The sequence below is a fragment of the Vidua macroura genome, chromosome 9 (assembly GCF_024509145.1).
Source record: "Vidua macroura isolate BioBank_ID:100142 chromosome 9, ASM2450914v1, whole genome shotgun sequence".
Taxonomy (NCBI): Eukaryota; Metazoa; Chordata; class Aves; order Passeriformes; family Viduidae; genus Vidua; species Vidua macroura.
The window spans coordinates 26591527-26617915 of NC_071579.1; the positions used below are offsets into that span (position 1 = coordinate 26591527).

At 38.5% G+C, this 26389-nt stretch overlaps 1 protein-coding gene across 1 annotated transcript in view; it reads right to left on the reverse strand.

Annotated features, from left to right (window-relative positions):
- FAF1 (Fas associated factor 1) overlaps window positions 1–26389 on the reverse strand; it is a 152582-nt gene that overhangs the window by 13551 nt on the left and 112642 nt on the right. The window contains exons 14-18 of the mRNA XM_053985070.1: window positions 16865–17001; window positions 14336–14424; window positions 4990–5070; window positions 4565–4642; window positions 1455–1670 (exon numbers count right to left, since the gene is read on the reverse strand). Of these exons, the coding sequence (XP_053841045.1) occupies window positions 1455–1670; window positions 4565–4642; window positions 4990–5070; window positions 14336–14424; window positions 16865–17001 (601 nt within the window). The remainder of the gene's footprint in view (window positions 1–1454; window positions 1671–4564; window positions 4643–4989; window positions 5071–14335; window positions 14425–16864; window positions 17002–26389) is intronic.

Consider the following 26389-nt stretch of genomic DNA (forward strand, 5'->3'; position numbering starts at 1 on the left):
TTATATTAAATATGTATTACAGCAAAAATAAGTTACAGGTGGGGAGCCATGACTTGCAAAATATTTGAAACGTACAACCCCATTGTTTAGACTGCAAAACACTGTTTTCTTTTGTCAAGTACACTGAACCATCAGTAATCCTGGAAACACAGCTGACTTCTAGTCTTTGGTTCTACTGGAAATGATACTCCATGCTTAAGGAGTAAAGTTAATTAGTGATTAATGAGATTCCTCAAATGCTGCTTCTCAGTCTGACTGACCAGGATTCCCAATACAGGGCAAGGTGGAAGAAGAGCTGCAAGCAATGCAATCCTGTTCACAATTGTGCCAAAAATGGGTCAGAAACCACAGCCACTCACAAGGTCATATGCTTACTAAGGATGAGCTTCTTCTCCTTTGGAGTACTTACAAATAAGTTGATAAAGTAAGAGGTATCTGTTACAAACTACTGTGAACATGTCACTCAGAGCCTCATTCCTAGTGAACTGCCCCCAGGGGCAGTGATGGGAAACAAAATGGAAAAGCAATCCAAATTACTGAACTCCTTTGGTGAAAAATGGTCTAACCAGTCCCCTGGAAATGCCTCCAGCAAACAAGACCCCAGCTGGTCCAGAGCTGCCCCACTCCTCTGCAGTGCCCAGGCAGTATGGCCAAAGAGCTGCTGAACTCCACCCACCACTGCTTGGCTCTGTCCTGACATCTCTGCAGTGCCCATTCCCTTCACCTTTTATCCAGGGCCCCTGCACAGTTGGACCCACTGACTTTCATCTTTGCTGTAGCAATGACTAAATAATAAATAAAAGCTAATTTGTGCAGAAAACAGAGAGGTGGATTTTCAAAGAAATTTAGGAGCAAGCACAAAAATTAATCTGTTGATTTATCAACAGAATTGGCTGTTGTAAGCAGTGAGCAGTATTGATTCTGAAAATCAGCCACAGCAGGTTCACCATACAATTTCAAGGTAGGAAATGTAATTATCTACTGGTATTATGTAATGGGGTGGATAAAATATTTATTAAAATAGTTCATAACTGGGTAATATCTGATGCTGAGCCTTATTCATAACGTAAAGTTGCATCCAAATGGCAAAACCAGAAAGATCAGAAGTACCAACCCATAAAAGACCTAAACAATGAACTACCAGCAGTGTTGATGGAGCTTCCTTCAAAACAGGACGTGAGCAAAGCTGGCCCAGCATATTTGAGTTTTCACTGAATATGGTCCACAACTTTTTCTGAAATGTAGGATTTTTTACAATGCCACTGGAGGCAGGTTTCACAGCTCTGTATGTAACATCTGACAGCACTGGGCAGCCAGCACCTGGCTTAGAGCTTGGCAGCACTGGAACATACCCAGGCACACGTTTTACCTTCCATGCTCTAACACCCCAGCCCATCCAACCCAAAGGAGCAAGAAGCAGAGGTTATTTATTCCTGGAAGTTGTATTTACTCACATCTCTCCTCGGAAAGGTGCCCAGCAGCTTGTACTCCTCCCAAGGATATCCCTTGGAAGCTACAAAATCAAAGACAACCTGCAGCTTGCTGCTGGCCAGGAAACGCCGCTCAAAGAATTCTCCGCTGGGCGTCCGGATGCGGAGTTTGCTGACAGACTCAGTGCTCTCCTCCTTTGGCTCGGGGGGCAAAGACTGCTCCAGAGACAGCCTGATGGCCTGGGGAAGGAAAAACAACCATTTCAGGCTGCAATGCCAGCAACAGAAGAAAAGGAGAAAGATTTTCTTTTTATTTCTTCTAGAACTTCAAGATGTGTCGCAGTGCTCCAGAGCCTTTATATCTCAATGACAAAATAATTTTTATTCGCTCCTTAATAACAGCCCACCAGACAACTAATTAAAATAAATCCTTCTTTATAACACATATTATTAGGTCTACAGTTAATGCACGATGGGATACGTAATTTAATCATTTGGCAGAAAGCCTTGGAAAAAAATTGAATGAGAGAATAATTGTCAAGTGGCCAATTGCTTCCTTAAAGGGTATAAATTAAAAGGCAGTAAAAGTATTTCTTTAAAAGCACTTGTCAAATTGCCTTCCTCTTGCAATGGTAATTGACCATTTGCAGTAGACTGGACCCTTAATGGCAGTTCAGAGTGAAAAGAAATATATGCAAGAAATTTACTACAAATAAACCAAAACACTGCTAAAAGATGCAATTAAAAACGCCATGAATGTACATTAGATACACAGAGTACATATAAAAGTAGGAATCATTAAAGAAGAAAACTGGGAGAAGAGAAATGGGAGCTTGAGAATTTAAAGTTGTTGGTAGCAGTAGTACTTACAAGAAGATGATTCTGAGTACAGGTGAACACATTTTCTACAGCAGCCTGCATGAAATCAGCCCTCAAATTGCAATGACACTACATGACATTCATATGTGTATGGCTGTCTTGCAGCTAACATTGCTGAACTCAAGACTTTAAGGGCAGGACCCAGGTTGTCCTCTGTCTCTGCTAGCTGCTAGAGCACCAATCCTTTGATTAGATTTTTTAAAAAATAAAATTAATGGCTAACATTAGACTGCTGAATGAGGTGAGCTTGATTTTCAAGGGCATTTTTGGTATTCATGGGCAGCATCAGCATCTGTCAAAAATTTGATAATATTCAGAAGCTGTTACAGTATCACCTCACTTAAGGTAGCACTTAAAGAGAAGGTAAATGAATGGAAGAAGCAGCACAAACACACTGCCTGCTGCAAAATGTGCCTAAAAGACAATTTTTCAAACTGAAGAGGCAATCAGGCAGGGATTTACCCATTTTCAAGGAACTTTCAATATACACAGTTGCTATTTGTGCCTTTGAAAACCTCCCCAAGGTCATTTAGTAACAGAAACTGATAGAGGGTGATTACATTGCAGGGAAAGGACTGGGCAAAAGCAAGATGACAAAGGCTTTTAAATAGTGTACTTCTTACACACACACCTCTGAGCAAATTATATCTCAGTATAAATATTTATACATAGAACTTCAGTTCATTTTTGCTCATCTACTATGAGATTATATTTTAAATAGAGTCTATTTTAATTTTCTCCCTCTCCATTCTCAACCATCTGCTTACTATCTTGCTGTTTTGACATTTCCCCACACAGTATAACAACAGATGCTACATTATTTACTGAACCCAATCAATTATATTATAGAAAAATAAACAACAGTAGCTCATTAGAGCTCCTTCCTTTGTGCAAAGAGTGCATCGCTCCCCAAAGTAACCACTCAACATAAAATGGCAATTTACAAAGGATATTCTGTACCAGCAAACCAAGTCAGAAAACAATGACATGATGGATCACATTAAAAACTCTTGGACCTGAACAAGCAATTTAAGTGTGTTGATAAAAAGGTGTTCAGTATGTGAAGAGCTCAATAGTCAGATTTTAAAATACAAACTGAACATAAAGCCACTTCTGTAGGTAAACACTGTTGCAAAACAATTCAGTCCAAGTTATCTGTATAGTTGAAAATGGGGAGTGTTAGTAAACATTATTGTTAAAATCCCTTTTGTTCTACTAAGCAAACAGATCCTATTATTTTCATTACTGCATTACTGCACTCTGCATTAAAACAGGGAAGCCCAGGTATATTTTGGTAACATGGGCAGTGCTGCAGTCTTTGCATAAGAAAACCATTTCCAAAAGGCCAAGGTATCAGGAAAGGCTCAGGAGCAGATATAATGAAGTAGAAATAATTATTGTTTCTATGCATGCAAAATAACTTAGAAAAGAAAAACATATTTCTTGCTTGAGCCTGAGTGTGAGCTGATTGTGAGTCCGCTCCTGCTGCAGTGGATTCATGTTCAGCTGCTATTACCCTCACAGAATTGCCATCTCACAACCAGTCTAGACCCTGACAGAGGCTGCAGGAGCCATCTCTGAGAGGCACTCGGACCCTCAGCATTTACCAAATTGGGAGAATCTACAAAATAACAGTTTGAGGAACAGTAATCTTCACAGCACAGGGTTTCTGTTTTCTTACAGAGGCCTAGAGTCATAATGTACTTGTTTAAACACAATTTTCACTCTAAGGAAGATTCTGTAGAAGACTCTTCAGAAATTTTTTAAAGTACCACAAATCCTAATTTCAAGATTCTGGATTTTATTTTCTTAATTTTTTTTTAGGAAGTGGATTGGCTCCCAAATTAAATTTGGTAACTTGTTTCATCAGAATTGCAGGCAGGCTTTCTGGTACTTCCTGGAAAAAATGAAAGGGCTCCATGTTTTTAAAAAGAGTCGCTGCATAAAACAGGTTAGAGCCTCCCAAAGATTCCAGCATTTATGGAGCTCATTTCACAGATCTCCTGTGAGCAGGTCCATCAAATATCTGGCTGTATCTGAGACCCAGATGATAAAACAGAAAAGCTATTAAACAGTGGATGAAAAATATTTAGCTGCACTTTGTTTCACAGATATATAGTAAGTAATCAATAATAGTAAAGAAAATTGATCACACATAAAGTATGCTTTGAAGTTGCAGTGTGTGTTGAATGAAGTTTCAGTGCTCATAAACTTAATAAAATCATAAAGTTATCAGAAAAGGTAAAACATCCCACCTCACGCTCCTCCTCCTGCTCTTTCCGTATTTGTTCCAGGCGAAACTGCTCTGCCATTTCTCTCTCTTGTGCTTCCCTCTAACAAACACAAAGGGCAATCCCACATCAGTATGTGATAAATACAAATGCAACGAAATTTTTCAATGTTTCCACAGAAATTAATGTAAGTGAGAGGATATTTATTAAGCAATATTTTCCTGCCATTCCTTCCCCAAATTCTATTATGAAATGAAGCCAGGACGGGTGTAGCTAAAAGATGTAGCCAAGTCTAGTCCTAGTGACTTTATCTGGGGCCACTTTACAACACGGAGGACTTGAGGGTCTCGTGTTCAGAGCACAACTGAAGGCAGGCAGTCCCCTGCAGCACAGAGCATTCCCAAACTCCAAAGGGTTCCCATGCCACGGGTCTCTGCCCCTGCACACACCTTGGCTCTGTCAGCCTCCAGCGAGATGCGGTACGCTTCGTCCTGCTCTCTCTTCACGTTTTCTCTGGCTTCACGTTCATCCTAAAGGTTAAAAATAAGAAAAAAAAAATCAAATAGTGGACCAGTATGATAAATATCTTTATATTCCTCAGCACTCTTTAATCCCAGTGACTTCAACATCACCCAACTACTGCTAGGAGAAACATATTCAGAGATGCCTCAAGGGTGACTGTGGCTTTAGAAATTCTGACTACCTGAAGCTTTGATTCAGTTGCCACATAAGAAAATGTGTCGAAGCCCTGGCCTGAGGGCTGGATGAGGCACTCAGGCTCTGCACTGAGGGCCATGGCAGGCACAGAGACCTGGGGAGGAGCAGCCTCCAGTGGAGGGGTCACTGCAGGAGGGTATGGGCTGGAGTTGGGGGGGATTTCCCTCCTGCACCCAACAGCTTGGATGGTTTGTAATAGGGAAGTGTGGTTTAGATGCTGAGACTGGATTTTCATTGGCTCTCTATTCAGACTGACAGTGGGTAATGGCTAGTCCTGACAGAGAAAGCCCAATCCCAGGTCCTTCCTGGGTCAAAAACCCCTCAGCAGGGTCCATCCAGGGTCACGACTATCAAACATCATCCAGAAGCCTCAATTCATAGTGCTGAATATTACACAAAGATGGGAAAGTAGCAGGTCCTGCGCTGAAGTATCTCAAAAGGACAGATGTAGGCAAGCAAGGAACAGGAGGTTACCATGCCAGCAAAATGTATCTTAACAACAATCACAGCACAAAAAAATAAAGGTTTACTAAAAACACGCAAATGACAAAGCCATGCATCATCCACACAGTGGAGGATCAAAGGGTGGATATCCCCAAAAGCTGGAATAACTGCACTGGGGTGATGTCAAATAAAGCAAAGTGTATAATCAATAGCTTCATACTCTGCCTCTGAAGCAGAGACAGTGGCTGCTCCCCTGTGCTTACTTGTCTTACATCTCATAATCCCCCCCAGAGCCCTGCAGAGACAGCACTGGTCCCTACAAAAATCAATAGGATTTAGCTGTGAGACTGCTGGTGGGCTCAGCAGGGTCTCCCCTGCAGTTCCCAGTGACACAGCACCTGCACTGGGGCAATCTGTCCTGTGTTTCCAGAAATTAAAGTCTACTACCTACTGCTTCTTGAAGAATTATGTAATCTTCCCATTCAGCTGCAACATTTATTCCACATAAAAGAATCATTTTGCTAAGTGATCAATTTTCTCCTCAAAACATCATTATTTGGCAAAAATTCAGTTCTGAATAGTAGGAGCTCATGCTAACTGTAATCATCACAACATACAAACATGTCAAGATGTTCCTTAAAAAAACCTCTCTAATATCTCAGATGCAAACACAGGAGGAAGGGACAAACTGCAGGGAAAACTATACAACTTCCACTTGGAAAGTACCAAAATCTTTTCAGAGGAAATTCTTCTTCCTTACAGAAGACAGGACACAAAGTTATTCTACAATCAGTGTGTTCTGAATTTCCCTCCAACATTTAGAAACTATCGCTTTATTCAGCAGAACCAAAACACGAGTAGAAGTAATTCTTGCAAAATGCAAAAAAGGACAATAACCTCCAAATAACCTACTAGCTACACTGGACATTGATAAGTTTTAGGTACTCTGCTCATGGAATTTGAACCTGATAGTAAAAACTACCCTACATGAATATTCCATTTTTGAGATGAAGGAGCATTGAAGTAATTAAACAGCTCCCATTTTTATGTTTTCCAAATATGAGGAAAGCTTGTTGAATACACAGAGGTTTTCCCAATTCTTCTCATAGATGGAATGTAACAGTAAAGAAAAAAAATTTTGTGCTATTTCTACTGAGACTTTTCATAAACATACTGAAAATTTATCTTAGAACAGTGAGAACCAAAATAACCTTTCCAAATCAGCTCACTAAAGGAAGATGACTTCAGGTTATCTGCCTGAGGACAAGCCTTTAAAAAATATTTAGAATTATTTCAGAGAGAACTTATTCAACTTCCATGTTTTTTGACTCCATGTATCACACCTAAATCCACACATTGAATTTCAAAGGCCACACAAGTCCAGTAATGCCCAAAAGAACTTTGAAAGATTAGATACAAATCTTGTAACTACAGGCTCTTCTCCATCAAAGATTGCTAGCAACTAAGATAGAGTTACTGCAGTTTATAAAAAAAAAAAAAAATTAAAAAATATTACTGGTGTTATAGGTTCTACAACTAGAACTGAAATATGAATTCCAGGCATTAAAAAAAAGTCAAAATGCTTTCTTCCCTATTCATTGCAGTTATCATCATGCTAGAAGTGGATTATGAAAAAGATGTCAGGAATGTGAAGAATTACCACGCATGACTGCCTGGTCCTCCTAGAAATATGTGAGCCACATCTAAAAGTAAATGACCATGCCACTGAGCCCTACACCTCATTGAAATAATACTGTTCTTACTGAAACAGACTTTAAAAACAAACCTGGTTGCCAGAGTTCTTTGGGTAAGCAGCAGATGTAATCCCGTGCAATGCCTCTTTGTACCTGCTTCTGTGTTAATACTTCTGCTTGCTAATACTGCTCACACTGAACAGGAACCAACCCCTCCACAGATTTTACGGCTAAATTGTGGTATTGTCTGGTTCAGAGTTACACCTTGGACAAATCTTAAACATTAGACAAAGCAATTCTCCTTTTTGTAATGCAGTTTCTTATTTTAGTTATCTCTTCCTCTGGAGAAGAATGAGGATGCTTCACCAGAAAGCAACAAAAGAAAACTCACAGTGGTGACAGGAAAAGCGGAAGAAAATATTTTGCAGAGAATCTTCCACTGCACTAACAAAAAACCTGTCAAGAGTAGTCGTGCCACTAATAATTAATATAAAAAATTCAGAAGTGTTATCCATGAATAAAATTTGAGGCAATTGACAACTTTCCTGTTAGACCCTACATAAATTGCAGTCACTATTGACTGAACATCATTAAATGCATCTCCACAGTGCTTTTGCAATGAAGGCAGAACTGGCACCTTCCTTATTCAAGAAATCAAAGTATAAACAGACATGGCTTATCCTGGGTCACTTAAAAAGCCTTCCTCAGAAACAGGGGAATTCCACAGCAGTGACTGAAGGCTGGTGTGATTGTACACCATCCACATCCCAAAGGTCTGGGGCTTGAGACAAGGGGACAACACTCCTTTGCACCTAAAAAGGGGAGAAGTCACAGATTTCTGCTTTTCTGCTTTGACAATGAGACAATGGGAGGACATACATTCAATGGAAGGTTGGAAATCTGAAAAAAATTGCTTGTATTCACAGAATGTATTCTTCAGCTATGACTTTGCTATTCTGCTTCTTAGAGATGCAGTCAACCCAAAAATATCAAACACTTATGAGATAGCTACAATTGACCACATAAAACTTCATGGACCTTCTGGTCCATGACCAGAAAACCTTCTCCTGAGGAGTATCCAGTGCATCAAGACTAAGAAAAACTCACAGATAAAATTAAGAAGAAATTTAGGATAACTCTCTCATATAATTATTTCCTAAACCATTTGTTGAAGTTAATCCTGAAATACCTAGTGACAGGCATTTTCAGATGCAGGATGATGGACAAAGAGGGGTTCTTGATTGAATTTAGGACAGCAGATTCTACAAGTTAAAAATATTCCACTTTTTGAATGGGATATTTTGCTGGAAAAGTCAGCATTGGCCCTTCTGGACTTTTTTTTCCTATTTATTATTATCTCTTCTGAAGGTAGGATTCAATGATTTAACCCCAGGAATCAGCTTTGCACCTGATTTGTCTCAGAGAGCTGTGTTATATTATTGCCCATTGCCCTTTGGGACCAGTTCTACTATGAAGTAAAAGTGGACGAGACAGAACTTGAGAAGATAACCAGGAGCAGAAGACATTTCTCAGAGTAAAGGGATATTACAAGTACCAGTGAGTAAAGGGCTATTACAAGAAAGCAAGAAAGAAAAAAGTATATTTACAAATGCTGAATGCCCATCTGAAAGACAGTTAATTTCACCGAACCACTCCTGAAATTAAAATCTGCAAATGCTTGAGGCTATTCATGGGAGCGTTAAAGAGAAACACCCCTTTGTCCAAACAAACCAGTGCAAGAAAGGCATTAATTTGACTCACTAAGATGACAGACTTGCACATTGTATAACTTAAACATACATGATGGGGAATAGACGGCAGGAAAAAGTGTACACACAATGTGCTGGGTGTATGGGAACGACAAGGACAAAGCAAATGGACGTTTTAGCGTGGCAGACCCACAGGAGGAGGCAGGATGGGGCAGGGTGAGGAGCAGAACAGCACAAAACCACCACAGGGTCCTGCCTGTTCACACTGAAGGCTGAAAGCTCAGTTCCAGACACTGATTTCTTGGAATTAACTCAAGTGACAAGAAGAAAACCAAACCCAAAACTTTCAAGGAGACCTGCAGTGCTTTCCTGTGGGAAAAGAGCCAGCCAGTCCTGATACACCTGCCCAGCTGGAGCCATCAACATGTACAGCCTCAAAGCCACAGGGACTAAAGATATTTAATCTCCCTTCTTTCTTTCTTTCCTCTGCCATTGCCTTGCACTTTGCCAAAGCTCTAACCATGCTGTAAACTCTTGAAGGCAGCACTTGCACCCACTGGGTGCGGCCAAGTGCTCAATGGGAAGCCCATCAATTGGGCTGCTATCATATCACAAACACAAAATCAGAAAATTTAATCAGACAAATTTTGATTACTGTAGTTTAATTAGTTATAACTAGTAATAATTAGTAAATGTGCTAATTAGATTTTTGAGGGGTTAAATCCCAATCTTTGCTAGACGCCTGTCATAACCATAATGCTTTTGCACTTTGGAATTTAATGAATTCCGTGAATTCTCATAATCTCTTGTTGTGCAAATGCTATACACCATGATACACATGACAGTGTTAGATGGAACAGAGATTATCCAAGGTACTCAGATGTCTGATTTCTACTGATTTACATCAGAGTTTCAGGCCCCAGCAGAAATTTCAGAGGTCTCTTGCAGAGCTGATGGAAGCACTTCCCCTACACTCGACAGCAGTGAGGCAGAAAAGGAGGAAAAGACATGGTGATACCAGGCTTCTCATAGCACAGCTATGAAAATATCACTTGGCCACTAAAGCCCCCAAAACGCTGTGGCAGGGAAAAGAGGAAAAAGAATTTATGCTGCCGTTTGGAGTTTTGGTTTTCCTTCACCTGTTTTTTAAATCCCCATCCAGATATTGGTGAGGAAGGACCTATGTCTTCCTCAAGCTCTAGAAGTATCTAGGAAAGAGATGTCACCCAAGAACAAAGAGGAAAGATGGTGACTCTGCAGACCTACAGTCTTCTACAGCTTCTCTTCAGGCAGAGTCTGTTTACAGCAGTTTTTCCAGTTTAAAAATTCTTAAGTGTGTCTCTTTTACACTACAGACCAGTGTGCTGGCAGACACGGTTTAAAGTGAATGAAAGGTTTCAACTGGTATTTGTAAAAATAAGATCTCTGAAGCAACTGTGGGTATTACAATTCCACCTTGATGTCTAATCCAGGAGCAGGGGTACCAGTGTTGCATAACGACAAAAATAAACATGACCAGAGACCTACTGTTACTTAAATGTGGACAAGTTGGACCAGCTGTGTAACAGTCATTTCTTCTACAGTAATAAATGTTGACAGCAAAAATAAAAAATGCATTACTGAGGCATCATCAAATGAGCCCTGTCATTACATGGAAACTCCGCCCTGTATAAGCTTGTCAAAAAGTGTTACTGTAATCCTTTGAGAAGCCTCCTCCTCAGGCAATGAAGAAAAAATGTTGAGGATCAGCCCAGAACAGGTGTGTTGTGCTGTAATGCCAGGATTTAATCACAGATCTCTTCACATTAATCTCACAAAGGAACTAACTCGGATGTATCTGGGCCCATCACGCCACACTGAGATGATTATTTAACTACCCAGTTAAAGCAAGCAAACTCATAGGGTGTTTAAAAATGGACATTCCAGGGCGTAGAATATTTTACAACTATTGTTTTCCTAAGTCCAGCACCAGGCACTGACACTTAAGAGGAACTGATACTCAAGAGGAACTGATACTACATGCTCTTTTCAAAGTCATTGCCCGAAAAATCTCAGTGCACACCTTGATTAACAGTGGCAGAGGCTGGTTATCCCTGCTCTGAGAGACCCTCTCTTGCTTACAGGAGGAACTCCTTGATGACATTTATTCCCTCTGCAAAACCTCACTGCCTGAGCAGTAGCTGGGCTGTCAACTCCTGTAGTGGAGTTCTAATCCATGGTTAGGAAAAGAAAATGTGTCCATCAGATGCAGGAAACCATTAGTGCAGCTGCAGAATAACTCTGCATACACAGTGTGAGGTTGGACTGCAGTCCCCAGACCTGACTGCACTGGGAAAGGCGGGGCTGTATCCTGGGCAGGAGGCTTCACTGGTGATGGTCACTGAGCCCACAACTGAATTATCCACTGGCTTCTTATCAGAAGAGCCATGTGAGTACATCAAGTGTGCTGCCAATCCAATTTTGCAGTTTGTGGCTTGTTCTTACAGCAATTTTATGAGTGAAATTATAAAACAGACACCTAGACTGTGTATGTACAATGGCACATCAACAGCATGGTCCAAAAGAGGCAGGAGGTTTCCAAAATGTCATCTGGCAACACAGCAACAGCTCATGACTGACCCAGAACCTTGGAGAGGCAGGGAAAAGAATAAGACAGCAGGTTGATCTCCCTCAAAAGAAACTTGGGAGAGAAAACAGGTTCAGAAGTTACACACCAGGACAGGCATGTTGGGTTACTATGAGTACACATGTGCATTCCAATGTTTTTAAGGTATTTCTTTGGAGATTATGTAAGAGTACAACACACAAATCTAAGAATGAAATCCAACTGCTAGTTAAGTGATGGTATTTTAGCACTTGACACTAGAAAAAATTTGCAAGAGATTTTCCCCATTAAAATCTTATGAGGCTAAATTGCAATACATGGATACAAAAGCACAGGATTTAGCTAAGCATACTATTATTATCAGCAGCTAATGAGGTGGCTCACTCAGGTGAGGTTAAGTTGAGCATCCCACCTATACCCCCAGCAGATGCCCAGGGACAGGGAGCTGCCTGTAGCTACAGCCAACATCAGCTGAACACCTGGAGCAGCAGCTGGAGTGGTACCAGTCCTCCTGTACCCAAATAACCATCAGAGGGCACTGCAAAACACACTGTGCCAAACAGGATTATGCAATGGCTGCGCTGGAAGCTTTCATGTGCATGAGAATTTCAGCTGCATCAACTCACTCATTACTGACTTCATGCTGTCATTTACAAATGTTTCCAGTTCTGGTTCTCTCTCACACACACTTCTGTTTACAGCAATGCTACACTGATGACTCTTTTTCAAGCACAAAAGAATTCTCTGCTTATCTTCTTGTGGTTTTACGATGACTTATTGTTGCTACTAAGGAAACAGTAACAGAAACCGGACTCTGTATCCTGTTTGCTATTGTAATATTTGGGAAAAAATTGCACCATCTGCAGTAAGATCTTAAAAAAGAAAAGGTGTTGATGTTTGAACACTTGAAGTTGTCAAGTACGAGGCTTACAAGAAAGCTACATGTTACGTAGCTGAACCACAAAAAGGCAATATTTTGTTTTCAGGCTGAAGCCCTGTATTGAGTACAGCCTGCATGTCAAATACTCCCTCTCTGGAATAGTAATTTCATAAAGCAAGGTTATTTTTTGTTTTGAAAACTTCCTGCTTCAAAGGCAAAGTGTCTGAATCACCTTTTCATTGTGCTTGTAACGAGTGGAGCCATGGTGTAAGTAAATATCCTATTTGTGTATAGAACCCATAGTGTCTGGAAAGCTGCCCCCAAAGTTTATGAAAATTTCCATCACTTTTCTGAATGTCAAAGTGTGTTAGAAAAAGCTCCTGTTGGGGAAGAAATGTCATTGGTGACAGAAAAACAAAAGAGTACAGAAGACTTGGACAAAGGTAGATTTTGGAGAAACGTATAAAAATCAATTTTCCATTCTCCCTAGATAGGTAGAGCACTTGGGGAAAGAAGCCAGGAGACAATAATCCCATGTGGGGACTGGACTGTCACTGTCACTGCTCATGGCTGTCCAGGGAAGGACAAAGAACAGCCCAGGACAGGAGCCAGTTCCTGGTTCTGGGTCCAGCCTGGTGTCCTGCTCCTCACTCTGTTCCAATCCTATCACTTCTAGTTTCTTCTCCTATCCCTTGTTTGCTCTTATCTCTCTGACTTCATATGCATCTGTTTCCCTCTGTTTTCTTCCTTTTTATCAGCTTTTATAGTTTTTAATTCTGAACCCCTCTTGGACCTCATCTGTGATGTAAATTTCATCTTCTTACTAAAGCATTATAAAAACTTCCAAACTCAAGACACTGCTGTTAAAATGCAATTAAAAATCAGTTATATTGTGCCTTGGATTTTTGTTGTAACCCTCATATTTAAATTTGTGTTCAGTATTAACAAAATTGAAGTCAATTTCTTTACCAATGAATTACAGGTAGCATAAATAAAGAAGAAGAAGTGAATGACAGATATTGTGCAGATAATGTGCCTTCATATTTACAGTCAGTAAATCTTGTACTAATGAGATACAAGATTTAAATGTGAAGAATGTGTTTAGTGAATTATTCTCAATCAATGTCTATACAACAGGATAAGAATAATCTTGAATGGCAACACACCTATTATTATAAATTCCTAAGAACTTCACTACTTAAAAATGTCACTCTTAATTTATAGAGTAACAAATAAAGATCTTTCAGCTGTGTAACTCACGTTGTCTGCTTCTGTGTAATTGAAACACTGGTTTTGAGAAGTCATCATTTATGCATTCTGCATCATTGTGAGTGGTGGCTCAGTACTGTTGTACTGGTTAAAGTTGGTTTCGGCCCCCTTTTAAACAGACACATTTAAGATATATTAATCTATTTTTGTTTTCTACCTATGACTTGTAGCTGGTCAGTAGCAAAAAATCTGATAATTTTCCTTGCATGAGCATATTAAGCTCTATAATATCAGTATAATGTACTATGTGACTATCTTCAGAAAAAGGAAAGAAACTGAAAATGACAAGAACAAAAAGGAGGAGTTCTGAGAGACCCAAATACACAGAGGAGACTTTACCTTTTTAATTTCTGACAATGGAAGAGACACTAAAACAAATCATCCCCAGCTCCACTGGCTAAAGAAACATCTGGTTAATTTACATCCCCAGTGATTCGTGGAAGCCAGGAGGTATCTGCAGCAACTTTCAGTGCTCACCTCATCCTTTATGTCTTCCTGCTGCTGGGCACTGAAGATCTCCATCGCAGCCATCAGCCTCATCATTAGCTCATCCACCGTTGTGTTACCTAGCAACAAAGGAAGATAGCTGAACTTCATTTCATTAAAGTTATTAAACAAAAACGAAGTCATTTTAGAATTAATCCATAAGAAATAGCCAGACTAAAAAAAAAAAAAAAATCCACAAGAGTAGAAAATGCAGAATCTGAGTAGAATGCTTTCAATTCACCTTTTTACTGAAAACTCAAAATTATTTTTACAAAGGTTGATCACAGGTTAAAATTCCAGGTGGTGCAAATCGGAACAATTGCTTTTATGCTTGCATAAATTAACTCTATTTTGTCTTTTAGTCACCGATGTTAAAGGAAAGCAGTAGATCTGGGATTCCCTTATGTGAAATTGATTTTACAGTTTTAGAATTCCCAGGGAGACCAAAGCAACTGCTTAGTCAGGCAACACAAGGTAGGATGTTTGCAGCATCATCCAAGTGGATTGGTTTAAAGCAATGGAAAACCCACGATACAATGACTGAATGGATATGACAAAATATATCCACATTTTATTTGGATATAACTAGTAATAACATTTCAAATACTATATTTTCTTCAGTCTATCTACTTCTCAAAAAACTTGCAAAGCTACTGAAGTGAAAAATTCTGTCATCCATGTTTGTATCATGAAATAGAACACATGCATAGGGAAACAGATACCTCCCCATGTTTTCTCCATTAAGACTGAAAGACTACTTTAATTTCCTCCTAAGATGCATTCCTTGGTGCCTCTTTCTAAACTGAAGACTAGACTACCCATTAAAGCCACTTGTCATAGTTGAAAGGTCTTAAACCATGAGAAATGGTCAAAAACTATGAAGTCTTAACATCTGCCAGCCTAAACAGCTGTTGGACCCCAGCAGAACAAGTACCACTAAAGAAAACAAGACTGTCCCCATAGTTTCCAACCCTAGGAAAAAAATAAAAATCAAAAGCAAACTAAGACAGTCTGCATTTCAATAAACGCCACTGGGGTCTTAGGTTTCTATATAGTTGTATCTCTTCTGTCAACATGCCTTCTCACCCAGCCCTGAAAGGCCCTCATTGTTCCCATTTCTAACATTTGCTACCTTAGCAGAAAATGTTATCCCACATGCTATAACATGCAGGATTTCAGAGACTACCATTCATTGAGGCACTATTGTTAAAAGATACCAGTGTCCCCATTCCTGGGAAAATAACAAGCAGAAATTGTGTGATTTTTGTTAAAGGATGAATTTAAGTAAGGCTACAATAGGTGATTGTTTTAGTTTAGTGCAAAAGATTGCAGAAAACCTGATAAATCATTAAAACTTAACACACACAAATAACCTGGAATATTTTTAATATAAAGCTGTATTGTATTATGACTTTGAATTGTTGCTAAAGCCATTAAGTAATTTAAGTCAGTAGCACCACTGATTTCAGTGGGATGGTAAAGGTTCTGAACTGTACTGCAGAGTCAGAAAACTGACCTATTTATAAGGCTATTCCTATGAAATAACCTAAGAAATCTATGAAAGAGGTTTTATAAGTTACAGGCATTCATACCATGAATTAGTGTTGTGCTGTACCTTGCACCGAGGAGACAAAATCCATGCAAAACTCAACCATTTTGTCCACAGGAAGGAACACTGCAGATTCCTCAAGAAAATTATTAATCCCAGATGCACAAAGAAACACTAATGCTTGTCTGCAAAAGGCATAATTTCCCGAGGCTGAACTTCCTCAGGAAAATGAGATTACAATAAAAATTGCCAGACAAAAGCAATAAAAAAATGAGGACACAGTGTCATGAAGGCAAACTTGTGGAGAAAGCAGAAGAAATGAGAGGCAGCCATTCTTTGATGTGCTCTAATTTGAGGAGTTACTGAGAACAGCAGTCAGAGGGCAACACTCCACATCTAAGCCATGTTGTCAGTGAAATCAGAGGAATGGTTACACCAGAAAGAACTGCTCATGTAAACCAGAAAGCTTCATTTATGTGAGATTATATTAGGAACTTCAATCCTGACCCGATGTGGGGGTCTTGATGCTGCAGGGAGGTCTGAAAAAGCAACTCACGTCCAAATATTAGCAACAGGAGCCCAGGTATTAACAAGGAACTACACACAAAGAACCAAATGCATTCTGGCACTATGCAAAAAGTGCAGCCAAGATCTTTTGGAAATCAGGAATGTATCAAGATATGCATTTGGAAAACTAAGTGTAGCTCCTTATTTAGGAAATTAAGCTTCCATTTAAAAAAAAAAAAAACAAAACATAAACTATGATCCTACTACAGTCATGGCAACTCCAATTTCTAACACCATGCTAATTAATACATTTATGAGTAGTAGATAATTATACTCTTGGCAACTTAAAGTGTATTTTGTGTAATAAATTAATATTCTGGACATCTTAAAAGAGAAACAGCAAAGACCTCTTATAGCAGTTTCAATACTCACATAAGGAATACCTGTAATAAAAAGAACTGTACCTTGTATTACATTCAACACTTCATTAGATGATCGTTTTCCCATAATAATAAGGAAAAGTGGAAACTGGTCTGTCTTCTGAGTTCGAATGGTTTGGGCTACAACACTCCCAAAATGTCTAGTGCACATCGTCAGAAACCTTGTGGGGGAAGAAATAAATAGTTAACACTGTAAAGGATTTATTGAAGTTAAGTTTAAAAAAAAATTATGCTAAATTCAGCAGTTTAACTGATATTACCTACATTCAGTTCTAGAGCTCTTTATCTCTTTTTATCACTAAGTTATTATAATATTTACAAACACGATAGGGTCCAGGTTATCTAAATTAAAACAATTAACAACTGCTTGAGACAGTGATTTATTTCATGTAGAATTCCATTTCCTGTTACACTATGTGAAGACTATAATTCAAAACTACTCCCCAAAATAATAATGCTGAATCAATTGTTTAAAACTTCTAAAGAGAAACTAAGTAGAGCAACAATCTAATAAACATGGTGAAGTATAAAAATAGTAAATTTCATACAAAAGCATAATTTAATAATGAAAGATCAAGCAATTGGTTTCATCAGTCACAGAATTAAAACATGGTACTTCAGAATTGTATTTTCTTTTGTACTAGTGCCCTGCCAGTGACATACTTAGCAGTGTGGTCTAAAAAACAATAATTCTAAGCTTTTGACCAAAAAAAGCTCTTAGATATTAGCATACAGAAGTCTAACATTAGTATTCTTAACACGATCTTGAATAAATGAAAAAACTGATAAAGCTTTTCTCTTCCATTAAAGGACTGTTTGAAATTAGCATTTCTTTCAAGAGAAAAGGGTAGCTTATGATATGTTTTCAGATCTGATGGTAAAAAGTAAATGTCATAATAATAATGAATTATGAAAGACCAAATGCAAATATAGAATGCTTTAATAAGATCCAATTTAATAAAGTCTGTAAAAATAATGGACTTTTAATAACACGGGTCACAAAAGGCAAAACAGTGGAAATTCTGAGGACTAGCCACTGGTACAGGCTTATTAATTCTTAATTATGTTCATGAAAGGCAACTTAAATCATGTGTTTTCTTATGCCTTATGATAATATTTTAGGTAACAACTACTCTGAAATGTATGCTCTAACTGAAGAGCAAAGTCCTATTGTCACATGCCTTAGAAGCCAAACCTATTTGAAAAGACAAACTGCATTAAAATGTCAAGTGCTCCAAGTAATTTCTTCTCAAAGATATTGAAAAGATTCAAATTTGTGATTTTTTTAATCAATATACAAATTGTATCCAATAAAATGGCTAAAAATTGGTAAGTCTGAGAAGTACAGCATTGGGCTTATTTGAGGCACCTGAAGTACTAAAAAAAATCTCTCCTCAGAGAGAATTTGTCTGTGGCTGTAGTTGGATGGAAGGCACTGGGTGGGGGTGGCAAGCAAGTATTTCAAAGCCATAAGTGTTACTCCCTGATTCTCTGTATTTTTCAACTCAGAACAATCAGACACAAAGAAGACATCAAAAAGCTGAACAAACTCTGCTATATCAGAAACAGCGACACAGACGTGTAACATCTGGTAAGGATAAAACAGCATCTGTAAAGTCTGGACATATCAACTCTTCAGATAAATAATGGCTTTTGATGTTTTCCTTTCAAGGTGGGAACAGGTAAGTGAAATGTTGGCCTCACAGAAGTCAATGGTGATCCTCCACAGCAAAATGACTTATGTGAGTTCAAGGTTTCACTCCTGGAAGCACTAAAGACAGCGGACAATTTAACTGAATTCCTAAACTTGTGTATTAAAACTGTCTAACAGTCTTCAACAGAGCACAGAAGTTCCATGGAAAACCAAAATATTTAACTGGAAGTGAAGAAGTGCTGTAGAGAACAATGCTAGAAGGAACGAAACTAAAGAGACACTTACAGACCTAATTGTACTAGTCAAAGGTGCTGGTTTATTATTTTTTTTTAAGTCTATTTTGTATTTAGTCAACAAATAACTCAGTCCCAAATTATGCTTTTATAGGTATCGGCTTTGCATGCTGAGAATTCCGAATAAAGAATAATTTTTTTCCCTTTTCTGCCTTTACTGATTTTGTATTTTCAGACCTTTTTACTTTCAGTTTCATAGCCAGAAAAAAAGGAAAAAACATCCCCTCTGTGCTAATATTTACTGTTAGAAGTGAGCAGGACCAAAACAACCTCGTGCAATAACCAGTATCTTACTCTGTACATCACTTATAAGGGATTTTCTTACTTTCATCTAAACAGAAATGTGCCAGATCTCTCAGTGGCATCTCCAGAGCTGCCAAAAAAAGTGCCTGTGGAGTCCATCAAAGAGACAGATGTCCCTCCAGGGAAAAGGGTTTTCCACAGCATTGGATTACTGTGATCTCCCACCAACAGAGGAAATAGAGGAGGCTGCCAGAAAGGAAGGGCAAGCAGCATCCTACTAGTCCTTTTATTTTGAAATTACAAAAATATTCAAGGAGGGAGCAAGAGAAAGGCAAAAAAAAAAAAAAAAAAAAGCCATTTTATGAAGTAAAAATCCATTCAAAAAAATAATCTCAAAAGTTACAAGAAAAAAGTTCATCAACAAAAGTACCAGTTCTGGCAGGCAGCACCATTTCTTTCAAGACTCAGTAGCAATGAAACCAGCAGTTACAGCTACAGGATAGACATGGATGGACACTGACCATGGCTTGACAAATACAGAAACAAGCTAAAAAATGTAGACACTATTGAAGTTTTTTAATAGATTGAACAGGTGCTATGCTCAATCTAACTAAAAAGTGAACTTTGCTTAGACACAGTTCACTTTTTAGTTAAAAGTGGCACTAAGGAAGAATTATTTTGGTGCCATGAAGATGTTGACTGGGGGAGCTGCTGATGCCTGCACAGTAATTATCCCCCCACAGACAGGGGGTTGAGACAACCTGTGTGAGGAGTTATCATCTTTGTAGCTCATGAGTTTTCCAAAGAAGAATGTTATCATTTCCTACCAGCTAATATGTGAGGCCTTATATTAAAGTACACTCCTGGCACAGCTTTTTATATTAATTTTAAAATAATTTTTATTAATGTAGTAACTTATTTAATATTACTGTAAAATAAGGTCCTAGAATGCAATCATGACAAAATAATAGGTTTAAGAATCTACAGAGAAAAGCTTTATATATTATTGAGTCTCAAACCCAAAGGAAATACTTATTACAACTTAAGCCTCAAGCCTGTGGTCTATCATAGCTCCTGATCTCAAATATGCTGTGTAGCACTCTGTAGATGCTGGGGTTTAGCAATAATTTGTTTCCGTGAAAATGTGCAGCTGACTACTCAGTGCCTGTCCTCCTTCTGATCCCCAGTTTCCTGCAGGAATCGAACTGATGTACAACCTGGTAGGATGAATAGCTCTCCACATATCCCCAAATGAATCTACCTTCTCAAGGCACCATGAATAAATCTCAAGCAGTCAACACAGTGGTAGAAAGAACAACTAAACCTAAAATGTTAACTCTAGCTGGTTTATGTTAGCCAAGTAGCTCTGCAGAAGAAAACCAAGTCAGAGCAGGTTGCATCTTGCACACTGTACTGTGCTCCAGGAATGTGCAGAGGGACACTTGGTGCTATATTTTGAATGGTTTTTTGTATGTTAAAAAAAAATAAATTGCAAGCTCTCATTGGCTTTTGCGTTTCTTACCCTCTCCCCAGCACCTTAATTTAACAATTGTATTAGCAAATGTCTAGTGCACATAAGGTCACATTCTCTCCCATAAAGAGAGAACTCAGCTCTCAAATATATGGAAAAATGCATTAAAATAAATACTAAAAAATTCATAGTATTTTAGATCTTTATAGTATTCATAGTATTTTAGATTTTCTTTACTTTCTGTACCAGTAGAAACAACAAAGATCTGGTTATTTGTTACAGTCTTACTCATATAAATTCCTGAAGTTACTTTTTTATTTTTATGCACCTAAGGGAAAACTTTGGAAAAGTTTCCTCCTACAATAAGGCCCTTTGGCAAATGGTGCCCACCACACTTCTTGGAAAGGACCTTTTAACAGAACAGAAAGGCTGCTCTGGAGATGTTTTTTTCCTGTATGTTCTTAGCCTAAATCCTCCTCAAAAAGCAGCAGCAGCAGAAAATCTGACAATCTCTTCTAAAAGATCTATTCCCTTTCAGAACACAAAATGGATGACTTTGGGTCAAAAAAGTGTGATTTATGACTAGATAATTCCCAAAGCCAAGCTTAAACAGCCATTAACATTTCAGAAATGGGTTTGGAAAAAAAGTAACTTCTTTGTTGAGCATGAAGAAAACAATTATGAATATTAAATATGCAAGGTTTCTGATTATTTTTAATCATAATTATATAATGTGCAAAGTCAACATAAGACTCATTAAAATGTTAATGTAAAAATAACATTTTTGTATTAGGTATTTACATTTTTAAAAGAGTAAAAGCTGAGGTCCTGAATTGGCATATTAAAATAATCTTGCTCTCCATAATACAGAGTTACTGCCCTTACCCACACTGGTAGGGTCGTACCTCAAACACAAGGAGCAGCAGACACAAGGCACATTTTAAAGATGGATACAGCAGCCTAAATCAAATTATGTGGGCATCATCCTCAGGATTCACATGCTAAACACCAGATTCAGATGTTAAAAAGCATGGTTTTAACTACTTTATACAAAAGTAAAGCCTACATGAGTGGGTTATCTGTCTCTTCCTAGAACATGGAAGATCTGACTCCCACCCTGAATGGGTCAACCAGATTAAATAAACACTTCACAACCCCATTCAGTCTCAACCACAGGCCTCTAGAAACCCTTTAGTCCATCCTTGGACACCAGGAAAAGTCACTGGTGAAAGTATAAATAAAATATACCTCGAGCCCTTGCTAGAACACTGCACAAAGAATGGAACACACAAGGTGCACTTCCATCATCACCTATTATGTACTGTGTGATTTCCTAAGGAATGATCAAGGCTTGCCACAGGTAAATTTAATATACAGATTTAATAATAGTCTAGATAAGAACAGACTGTGTTTAGCTACTTTACAGATGTTGGTAAAGTGGGAGAAGCTACAAGCACATCTGAAGTCAGAGAATTCAGATTAATCTTCACAGGTCAAAGAATTGTCCTGACAAGTAAAATACAATTCTGTAAGGTCAATGAGAGTCTCCAAACTGGAGGAAAGATTGCACAAATACAGCAGAAGAAACAAGCAATAAGAGAACACAACCAGATCCTTCCTCAAAACAGTCCAACAAATCTGTCTTGACCGCCTGTTCTTCTGCCTTCACCTCTTTTGCACAGGACACAAAAAAATTTTCTTTTTCATCTTTTCTGTTCAACAAGCTTAATCAACTAGGTTGTAGTTTGAGTACAGTGGGATAGAACATTCTTTGAGATTTTGTTTTAGAGTGGGGACTTCAAACCTATTCTTACAAATCTATCAGGTTAATTAATTCCTTGCATTTAATAACTATTTTTCTCAGATGACCTTAAAACATTGCTAAAAGCATATAAACTGATGCACTGAAAATCTTGATAACATCAGAAAGGCTGCTTTCTATTTATAGTTGGCTATTATAGACATCCATATCTTCCTAATCACGACCAGACCAAAATGCATTCTCTGCTGATTTTTAGTTTTCCAAATTTGGACATTTTTAGATTACTAACATGAAATTACCTTGAAGCACATAAATATTTAAGCAGGGATAGTTTACCTTTTCTGGTGGGTGTATAATAAACAGTTTAACCATCATCTATATACAGGCTGTTTTGTTCTCCATCTAAAGAGACAATCACCTTTTATCCTTTTCCTTTTTTCCCTTCGTTTCAGTGCTATTAGGAAACTATTCACAAGTGCAACCCTGAACAATACTATGCAGTAATTATGACTAAATGACAAAGAGATGCGAACAATTACCGAGTCCATTTTGAAACCCTACCCTAATAAAGTCATTAGATGCTGCCCTTGCCATGAGCCTCCTAAAAGCTTCTGAAGTTACAAGAACACACGGCATTGTTCAGTAGGACAATTGCTGCTGGCAGAATGCAAACCTTGAGTTAAACCATGCTGCAAATTGATCTTGACATTCTGTTAAGACCGCCACTAAAATCAAAAGCAAAGGAGAAAAGGAGAAAATGAGCGGGTGGGATGTAATCATGGAACAGAAGGGTTCCCTCCTCACCTTCTTTCCTCTTCCTCCTCAAAACAAACCATACAAAAAATGACAAACTCGCCTGGTGTTTGAGAACCTTTATTTTTAAAACATTAATTAGACTTCTGACCTGTTTTTATTGACTGGCACTGTATTGCTATAAAAGTAAATTAAATAAAAAAAATGCAGAATACAATAGAAAAGGTTTTCGCACTGCTCTGTGAAACCTGTTAAGGATTTAGTGCCTAAAGAACACGTCCAACAGTTTTGCAAGCAACATATACAGAATCTGTGGTCACTCCTGAAGAGGCAGTGAGAAATTAACTTACCTCCTCCCGCTCTCACAGGCCCCACACCTGCAATATATTTGCTGAAGGATCAAATGGGATTGGGGAGCTGGAGTAATATGGTCAACTGGTCTTCATCCAGGCATGCATCATTCAGTAGGTTAGAATTAAGGGTCAGCAACTGTGAATATGGCTAATCACTTGATGACGGAAATTGCAGGTGAAGACAACCTGCTGCTGAGAAGCACTTTAGTGAATTAACTCTTTCCTAAGCTTAAGCAAAGTGAAAAGCTATCATTTGAACATAAAACTAACCAATGCCTGTCATCAGAGCAAAATTGGCAACGCCTTGAAATACGGTGCCCAAGGGCAATGATATCAAAAACTAAAAAGCTGCTACAGATTTTTGAGTCACTGTCTTATGGTTTTGGCTTTGCTTAACAAACACCATGTGTGCTGGAAAGCTCTTGATATTATGCATTATCAGTGTCTGTAAATGCATGTGTGTGTATATATACATCTTTCCTGGACTGGCCAGGACTATTCCTTACAAATATATTAATGCCCATTAATGAATTAAGAAAACCAGTTAGGCATGTGTTTGCACAAACATACACAACTCTCATGCGCATAATTGTATTAGAACAATGGTATTGAATCAACTCTTTGAAGTAAAAACTGCCAGAACTAGAGCTGCTCATGTCTGGCTCTCCTGCTTATCCATCCCCAAATCCCTCTGGAAACTGGAGGAACTGCCCAGCCCAAGTGAGGCTCAATGCAGGTGTGTGCTGCATTGGGCCATCAATGGCAGGGCCTGAACTGCCAGCACCACTGCAGTCAAACCCCACTGCCACTGCCCTGACACCTCCCCCAAAATTTCTGCTGTCTGAAGGGCCATGGTAGCAATCTTCACTGCAAGCAATTGAAAGGAAACAATGATTTTTAAGCTCATGATTCACCTCAAATTGATTGGAATATAACAAGAGCTAAAGTTAGAGATACATGTGTAGCTTTGTAGCCTTTTTCCTCCTTTGACAGGAACAGATCATAAGAATATTTCAAAGAAGTGCTCCCAAAACTGAACTCTAAACTATAGGAGATAAAGACTTCATGTCTATTCCCTAACTGTATTATAAAAACACCACATTATTTTCCTAAATGAAGGCTACTTATTTTATTTTCCCTTTCTTGTAATTTTGACTAATGAATAAATTCATAATCACAGAACTTACTCAAAGTAATTGCTCCCTTCACTGCAAACCTGATGTCAGAGGCAATTAAAACCCATGGAAGCCAAAACAAAACTTCCCCTCAACTTTATTAACTAGACTTCTCCTTCATTTTTACCAAGTGCATGGCTGCAGAAAGAAATATTTTAGTATCTGACTCCCAAAGTTGTAATGCCTATGCTCTTGCACTGCTGCTGGCAGGTACCCAGTGCTCTCACAGCATTTTACTCCTACCTACAGACTCTCTTCAATCTGTTGGAATGGATATTGAAGATTGAGAGATTCCAGAAGAAACGTGCTACTGTACAGTAATGCAGGTTTTAAAGCACATTCCTGCATCAGTGTCAGCTGACAAACACAATGAAAATTGGGGAAAATTACATGAATTTGGAGCTGGTTTTGTGCTACAGTGCTCAGGATGGACCCTCATTTCATTAATGAGAAAATTGGAAACAACTATTAGGACTAATTTTGGAATAGAATGACATTCATGGATCAAAACATTATGAAGATTTTTTTGGCTTATACAAGGAAAGTCTTTATAGCTGTTTGAATTTACTCATGCCATTCCACAGTACTGAAACCATGTCTTTACTACTGACATTGAGGTGTCTCTGTTGACTGCTGTAAATCAAGTGGGCTGATTCCTCTGCTGTCCCACCCTGGCTTTTCCAGCATTTTTACAATGCAATTGGAGGAGTATAAATGAGTTGTTCTTGGGCTACACCAGCAGGCAAAACCCAGTTCCTCTTGTTGTTGCTGTTGTCTTCTCAGCATTCAAATAAAAGGCTACATTTAACTGTGTTCACTGGGATACAGAACAGAATGAGCTCCAAGAGCACTGCCAGTGAAGGGTAGTGATGGAACAGAGGGACTGAGTATTTATTTATGGGAATGCCCACAGTGCACTGGCACTTTCCAAAGGGAGAAGGAAGCATCGTACCCCCTCTGAAGAAATCACAGTCTAAGGAGCAGGATGTGACACTAAACACAACTGAGAAATTATTCTAATTCGAGCCAGCATGCCTTGTTTACCCCTTACTATTTTTTGACCTCACTGTTAATATGACAGTTTCTTTGTTGTTGTTAACAGAAAGCAAAAAAATGAAGGCTTAAAAACCCTATCGTCCAGCACAATCAGGGACTAAGTTCATTGAGAGCAGCTATAAAGCCTTAAACAAGCCCTTTATTTGGTGTTTTAAGAAGTGTCATAAGGAGTTAATAGGACACAGCTGTACAGGCTCTTTCTAACAAGCAGCTTCTGTCGCTTTGGTCACCACAGGTGTCTGTGTAACCTGCAAACTCTTATTACTAGTGTATCAAAGTTGTGCTACTTAATAGATTTCTTTAGTAAAACACAACAAAGCAATTACATGGCTGTTGATCGTTAGTCATAAAAAACCCCTCAAACACAGTTTTTCAAAAGAAACTACACTGCAATTTTTTGTCATTGTAAAATAAAAGAAACTAGAGAATTAAATAGAAGAGCAGACAATAGAACAGCAGGCAGTCAACTGAACTTAGCCACTACAGATGGTTTAGAAATAGTGTTTCCTTCTACACCAACTTGTGGGATAAAAGAAAAGGAGGAGGCTCCTTACTGCCCATGAATGGCAATACCAAAAGACTTAAGCAACTTTCCAGTCTATGTATTTGGTCCTATGAAAGAACCTAGATGTTTCTTTTTCCTCTCACTTTTTTTTCAGAAACTTTTAATCTGTTTTTGCAACTGCTTTTATTCCATAACTTTTTACACTTCTCTAGAATAACTCTAACTAGAAACATTGCTGCTGATCCCTCCAATGACAAAATGCAGAAGGTCAAGTGAGGAATTCC